Source organism: Palaemon carinicauda, chromosome 9 (assembly GCF_036898095.1).
Source record: "Palaemon carinicauda isolate YSFRI2023 chromosome 9, ASM3689809v2, whole genome shotgun sequence".
NCBI lineage: Eukaryota > Metazoa > Arthropoda > Malacostraca > Decapoda > Palaemonidae > Palaemon > Palaemon carinicauda.
Genome location: NC_090733.1, coordinates 49,641,848 through 49,649,347, shown reverse-complemented (window position 1 = coordinate 49,649,347; position 7,500 = coordinate 49,641,848). Strand labels below are relative to the sequence as shown.

At 33.4% G+C, this 7,500-nt stretch overlaps 2 protein-coding genes across 2 annotated transcripts in view; both read right to left on the bottom strand.

Annotated features, from left to right (window-relative positions):
* The window catches only part of LOC137646397 (KRAB-A domain-containing protein 2-like), a 6,508-nt gene extending 763 nt beyond the window's left edge, over window positions 1-5,745 (bottom strand). Inside the window, exons 1-2 of the mRNA XM_068379497.1 lie at window positions 5,598-5,745; window positions 45-241 (exon numbers count right to left, since the gene is read on the bottom strand). Coding sequence (XP_068235598.1) covers window positions 45-241; window positions 5,598-5,745 — 345 coding nt within the window. The remainder of the gene's footprint in view (window positions 1-44; window positions 242-5,597) is intronic.
* Window positions 5,746-5,991: 246 nt separating this feature from the next.
* LOC137646396 (tigger transposable element-derived protein 1-like) lies at window positions 5,992-7,107 on the bottom strand. Its single transcript, XM_068379495.1, has 3 exons — window positions 6,978-7,107; window positions 6,313-6,833; window positions 5,992-6,072 (listed from the first exon to the last, which is right to left on the bottom strand). Exons 1-3 carry the CDS (start codon window positions 7,105-7,107, stop codon window positions 5,992-5,994), a joined length of 732 nt encoding a protein of 243 aa, XP_068235596.1.
* Between the last annotated feature and the right edge of the window lie 393 nt (window positions 7,108-7,500).

Below are 7,500 nucleotides of genomic sequence, written 5' to 3'. Positions count from 1 at the left end.
CAATAACTTAGTGAATAATAATGTTTATTTGGTTCGTTACTAACCTTAGCTCGAGATTTCATGCTGTTCGAGACGATTGGCTTGACAACCACACACTTCCGCACACTACTTTTCTTTAGCTGACATTCCTCACAATACTGCAAGAACAGCGTTATCTGATCACGTGAAATGTTTGCATATTTTTCTTTGGTTGCCTTACACATACTAGTTCTTCCTCCGTGGCCAATTGTGCGATGAATAGCTAGAAGTACATCAAACTCATCTTCAGCACAAACAAATCGCAGCTGAGTTCTTTCTTCTGCAACTTTTGCACGGTGGTACCCTCAATTGGGACCTCAAGTATTTCATATTTTTGTAACAAACGATAATCCTGCTTAGTCTTCGTAGGATTAGATTGTTTAAGTTCATTCAGGCGACTAATTACTTGTTCGTATCCTTCCCGGGGAAATAAACTTGAACTATTAGTAGCTTTCTTTTCCTCAGACTCTAGAAGTTTTGTTTGGAAAATACTTTACTTTCTTTCCATTGTGAAGCTTTTCAGTGTACAATATACTTGCAACAAATAAGTGATGAGATGAGCACGAATATTTCCGTCCTCGGCCGAACCTCCGTAGGAACTAACTGACACTTAGACTTTTCCTAATCAATTTTAAGTTACTATTTGTTTATTTTTGCAAAATAACCAGCAGCTATTGGGGTAACTTTACAAAATGACCAACGATACTAATAGTCATTTTGCAAAATGACCAAACTTCTGGTCATTTTCCATAATGACCACAATTATTTGGGCATTTTGCATACTGACAGACATTTTGGTAATTTTTCAAAATGACCGGGCAGTTTGCAAAATGACCAATTCCTTAAAATGACCGTAACATATATATATATATATATATATATATATATATATATATATATATATATATATATATATATATATATATATATATATATATATATATATCTGTATGCAAGTATATATATACATATATATATATATATATATATATATATATATATATATATATACATATATACATAGATAGATATATATATATATATATATATATATATATATATATATATATATATATATATATATATATATATAGATAGATAGATAGATAGATAGATAGATAGATAGATAGATGTGTGTATATATGTATATATATATAAATATATATATATATATATATATACATATATATATGAATATATATATATATATATATATATATATATAGATATAGATATATATATATATATATATATATATATATATGTGAATGTATATATAGATAGATAAATAGATAGATAGATAGATAGATGGATATATATATATATATATATATATATATATATATATATGTGTGTGTGTGTGTGTGTGTGTGTGTGTATGTATATATATATAAATATATGTATATATATATATATATATATATATATATATATATATATATATAACTATAACTTGAAGAAAGTGTACTTTAACAATGTCTAAGATTATACATTGAAAGAGGACCTAAGAGATGCTAGAGCCATTATTTTATTAATGCAAGCGCAAATTCCTACCTCTAAACAAAAATCCTAATCAGTACAGTAAAATTAGAGCATCTTTTAAAGCCATATACATATGTTATGAGAAAATAAGATAGACTGTTAATAAGACGAAGACATTATTAGACCACCCACCACTAATCTTCTCCCCTCCTAGGATAATCTTAGGCACAGGTCCTATTTCAGATGGTATCTCTAACATATTATGTAAGTTATATTTGCAATATCATATGAACATGAAATACACATCATAGCCCTAACTTTCATTTTTCAATGAACAATTAACAATCTATATAAGTATGAAAAAGAACAGAGGTTGTCTTATGACTAATACGATTTAATATAAATATATGGAAAATCACTATATGAATGATGATAGACCAATTATAGCATAACTTTAATAGTAACATATGAACCTTCCGAAATTATGAAATAGGGGATGCTACAGGTACCATGAGCCGCCACAAGGTGATACAAGAGCATCGACCAGACATTTCTCTGGTCAACATGACATCGAATAAAAGTATCATTCATAGATGTTGCACTACCGTGGGACTCAAGAGTGGAAGATAATAGGGGGGGGGGGGGATATAAAAGGGCCAAGAATTACGAATTAAATTGAGAAGGCTATATAGTATGCAAGTAAAAGTGGTGCCAATAATCATAGGAGCCTATAAGATCATACCTAAATCATTAAAGGGAATCTTAAGAAGGTAGGAGCTGATATAGCCTCAGGGCTTGTGCAAAAGTGTGTTACTTGAAACGGGTCATATAGTGAGGAAAGTAATGGTAAGGTAGTTGGATACAACCCGGGACACCACACGGTAAACCACCAGTCGGTGTATAGTAGAATGCGATTAAAAAAGAATGAATAATAATTTCTCCTAAATGATAGAGAACAAGTGTCGATATATATATATATATATATATATATATATATATATATATATATATATATATATATATATATATATATATATATATATGTGTGTGTGTGTGTGTGTGTGTGTGTGTGCGTGTGTGCGTGTCGAGTCATCCTTAGCACCATTGCCAGACGTATAACTCCTCGGTTTTTCCCCGGCCTTCAGGTAGGTGGGTGAGGGAGTAGTTATCCATATGGTTTATTTGAAATAAGCGAATTATTGTACAAAGGGTAACATAATCACAATCAGGCTTTCTTATTTTTTAATGCTATATCATAAATATGTCAATTTATCGGTTTTCAAAGTATTTTATTTTCTGGTCTAATCAGATCTTCGTCCACTAGTGATGCAGCCAGCTAGTGATGTAGCTTTGCATTAACTTCTGGTTTATTGATATGTACTACCTCACTAATACTTTAGATTTTATATAAGAAATTCTATAATTTCATCAGCAATGACTTTTTAACGTTCAGACATAATACCTACTGTATACATGTTAAACCTTCATTCACTGTTGACTGATTCTTCTAATCCCTGTAACTTATAAACCTCTGCGTAAGGCATAGCAAGCATTAGATTTGCTTTGGAACGAACGGTTTGTTTTTTAGAGTTATTTTGACGTGTGTTACTTGAGATCTTTGCCCCTAATGTCACTCACTTTGTAATCGCAGTTATCCTTATGCTTCTTATACCTTGATTGTCAATATAAAACATATCCAATGTTTCCAGTTCTAATGATTTGGAGAGAAGTTTTAATATCAAATTTCAACTATCCGTAGGTTTGAATGATCTTTCATATATGCAATCTCTTAACAAAAGCATTGTTAAACTATTATATATACTCCCATAACAGTAGTTTTAAACATTCAATACTCAAGTAAACAACATATGATCAAATATCGCCAATGAAAATTTTCATTACCTGTAACCTTATAGAGTATTAACAAAAGTATGAATGGAACCTCAACTGAAATTTAAAAAAGCTCACAGGTTATACCAGTGCTGACTTTTAACAGAAAACGTCCTAAAACTACCAAACCAACACTTGTTGATCAGATACTAACGACTAAAATTATCAATTTCATATCTAAAAACTCAATTAATAAAAAAATAATCAAATAGAGCACCAAAGATATAAAATTCCACAATTTTCAACAATGTATATATATATATATATATATATATATATATATATATATATATATATATATATATATATATATATGTATATATATATATATATATATATATATATATATATATATATATATATATATATATATATATATATGCATATATATATATATATATATATATATATATATATATATATATATATATGTATATATATATATATATATATATATATATATATATATATATATATATATATATATATATATATATATATATATAACAGTATATATATATATATATATATATATATATATATATATATATATATATAATATATATATATATATATATACATATAGATGGTATGCAAACATTTCGTCGAAAGACAATTAGTAGAATGACAACTCATCGAATGACAATTCATCAAACTGACAATTCGTCGAACTAACAATTCGTCGAAATTAATGGTAGTTTGAAGTAATTTCTGTTTTTAAGTATATAATCATTGATAGTATGGTTGTTCAAGAATGGTTAGAATAATATGGTAGTTTGAAACCATTTTTGTTCTTAAGTCTGTAATATTAAACATCTCACTATAGCCCATGAGCAAAATGGAATTCATCAAGACCGAGCGAGGAGCTGGAAAATCTTTTGCATAAAGGTTTTGCTAACACAATTGATAGGAAACTTTATGATAAAACATACTAGGGATGTGAAAAACGGAGTGAATGTGAAGTAAGATTACAAACTATTGATTATATGATTCAAGGAAATCCTTTACAACATTACTATCCGCGAAATGATATTCGAAATGCTGCCTTGAAAGTTGTAAATGAAATTAAGCAAAAGGTTTGTGAAAGAGAAGAAGTGACTGGCTTCATAATAGATAATGCAACATGTAGTATGCCCTTGAGTGTTGCAGGAGCACTACCCAAAAAAAATCTTCTCTTCTGCAAACAGCGAACAGGAAAAAGTCCTTCCAAGAAGATGAAGACCTAAACGTTACTACAAGAAGTGAAAATTTCAAGTTGTATGAAGACGAAAAAGTGACTATTTATGGAACTGCTAGAAATTTGGACCTTTTATTCCAGAAAATGTATTTGGTCTTGTGATGGCAAATTTGACTGCGCTCCAGTTGATTCACAGTTGTACACTATGCATGCTCTAATTGCTTTACTGTTTGTCGGAATCAAAGGCCAAAAAGACTCATGACATTATTTTTACATTTATAAAACAAAGTCAAATCTTGAATGCTTCATACATTATGATAGTCTACGAACAAGCAACTATAAAGGTTATTAAAGAAAAATTTTCTTAAGTGGTTTTCAATGGATGTTTTTTTCTTTTTTTTTTTTACTTTAGCCAGTGTTTATGGCGCAAACTTCAATCACAATCGCTTCAAAGTTGGTATAGAAATGTGGAAAATGCATTTTCAATCAAACAAATAAAACCCCTGCCTTTTGCACCCTTTGAAGATGTGTTCACTTTTAAACAAATTAGCACAGTCGTTAGACTTACAGACATGAAATCCTGAGCTACTTTTGGAGTGACGTGACTTGAGCTGGTAGTGGGTGGATGCAGAGGGGGAGTAAACGGTAGATATAAAAACATTTAATAATAAATTTATTCTTACTAATAAACACTTCAAATTAAAAATGCTTTTTTTATTATTTTTGTCTTTTGAAATTTTTTCTTATGATTCTTTTTTAGAACTTAAAAAATTACTCTTTTTTAGCTTTTTTGATAGAATCAGTATTATCGTCTTTGCTTTCTGACATTTCTCTTTTGGAGAATATCTATCCAAAGAAGCCTGTTTCTGACGATTCCTCAACATATTACTAAAGTGACTCATACACTTATCATTAACACTCTGCATAAGACGACTTGTGTGAAGTTTTTCTGGGTGTTTCCTTTTCAATGAAACTCGTAAGGTTTTCATACCAACCGATAGTTTCCCTTATTTCTTCAGTCTCCCCCCACCCCCGTCCTCGCCTCCACTAGAGTTGTGCTCTTCTTGAATGATCGTCACCTGCATTGCCTCTAACTCCTTTAAGTCTTCATTCGTAAGCTCCTCCCTCTGCTCCTTGATAAGGTTATGGACGTCAGCCTCATCGACAACAAGCCCCATGGACCTCCCGATTGAAATTATTTCCTCAACATCACCCTCAGGGGCAGGATCATCAACGGCCTCGTCTTTGGTTGAGGGATCGAAACCTTCAAAGTCTCGTTCTGCTACTACAGCTGGCCACAGTTTCTTCCATGAGGAGTTTAAGGTGCATCGTGAAACCTCATTCCAAGCTGTGTCGATCATCTTCAGGCATTGAATGATGTCAAAATGCCCCTCCAAAATTCACGAAGGGTGAGTTGAGTGCTTTCAGTCACTTCGAAGCATCTTTCTGAACAGATGCTTAGTGTAAAGCTTCTTGAAGTTGTCAATCACTTGCTGGTCCATAGGCTGGAGGAGAGGGGTGGTGTTTGGTGGCAGATAGAGAACCTAAATGAAGGAGAAGTCAGGATGAATGATGTCCTCGAGGCCAGGAGGGTGAGCAGGGGCATTGTCCAGCACCAGGAGATATTTCAGAGGAAGATCGTTCTCTTCTAAATAGTTCTTGACAGCAGGACCGAAGCAGACATTTATCCACTCAATAAATATGGTCCTCGTGACCCATGCCTTAGCATTAGACTTCCAAAATACCGAGAGCCTCTCCTTCGTGATATTCTGTGTCTTGAAGGCACGAGGATTTTCTGAGTAGTATACCAGTAAGAGCGTAATTTTTAAGTCCCCACTGGCATTTGCACAAAATGCGAGCGTTAGTGTGTCCTTTATTGGTTTATGGCCAGGAAGTTTCCTTTCTTCAGCTGTGATATATATACGGCGGGGCATCTTCTTCCGGAAAGGGCTAGTTTCATCGCAGTTAAAAACTTGCTGAGGAATGTAGCCTTCTCTGGGAATTACGTTCTCCAACTTCTTGAGGAATTCTTCTGCTGCTTTCTTGTCAGAACTGGCCGCCTCTCCATGCCTGATGACTGAGTGAATACCAGTCCTCTTCCTAAACTGATCAAACCACCCATGAGAAGCCTTAAACTCTTGTGGGGCTTGCTGCGATGTTCCTTCGCCTCTGCCGTCTCTCTGGGCTTTCACGAGATGGGCAAAGATGGCGCTCGCCTTGTGCAAAATTACCGATTGCGTGAGTGTATCACCAGCGATTTCCTTCTCTTTAATCCACAGAAGAAGGAGTATCTCCATCTCATCGTTGATTGAGGTGCTTCCACTGGCAAGGACTGTCATGCCTTTAGAAGACTTACTTGCTTTAATGGCTTCCTTATTTTTAATAATTGTACCAATCGTAGATTGGTTACGGCCGTACATATTAGCGAGGGTAACGATGCGCATGCCTTCTTCATATTTCTTTATGATCTCCAGCTTTGTTTCTATAGTTATCATATTCTTACTTCTGCCTTTAACATCACTAGCAATCTTGGGACCCATGGCTAACGAATTAAAGTTATAATTAAGCACTAAAATGCACAAAAAATAACAGTATCGCAAGTACTCACACGAGATCAAGTCTTTACGAAACGCACACGAGATTCTGAACTGAGCGCGCATATGACAAAGAGAGAGAGAGGCAGCATCTCTCTCAAGCATTGTGGGAGGATTTTCGGCCAATAGCGTATCGGCATCTTAGTGATGCCGTGACGTCGACCAATAGCAGACCAGCTTCTTAGTGACATATGCAGTGACGTATGACCATGGTGGTAAGCTACTGACTTGCGCAGTCGTACGCGTAGAATTCGATGCCGTAAGGTGGGGAAAATGTTGTAACGAGGGGACGGAAAAAATCGTATTCCACACCGTAACTTGAATAAAATGTAAGCTGGG

Bases quoted from the DNA above. Each gene is read 5' to 3' on its own strand.
- LOC137646396 (XM_068379495.1), bottom strand. From the start codon at position 7,107: ATGGGTCCCAAGATTGCTAGTGATGTTAAAGGCAGAAGTAAGAATATG. The intron at 6,834-6,977 runs GTAACCAATCTA...TGTGGATTAAAG, and splicing joins CCTCGCTAATATGTACGGCC to AGAAGGAAATCGCTGGTGAT. The intron at 6,073-6,312 runs GTATTTTGGAAG...CCTCTCCTCCAG, and splicing joins TCACGAAGGAGAGGCTCTCG to CCTATGGACCAGCAAGTGAT.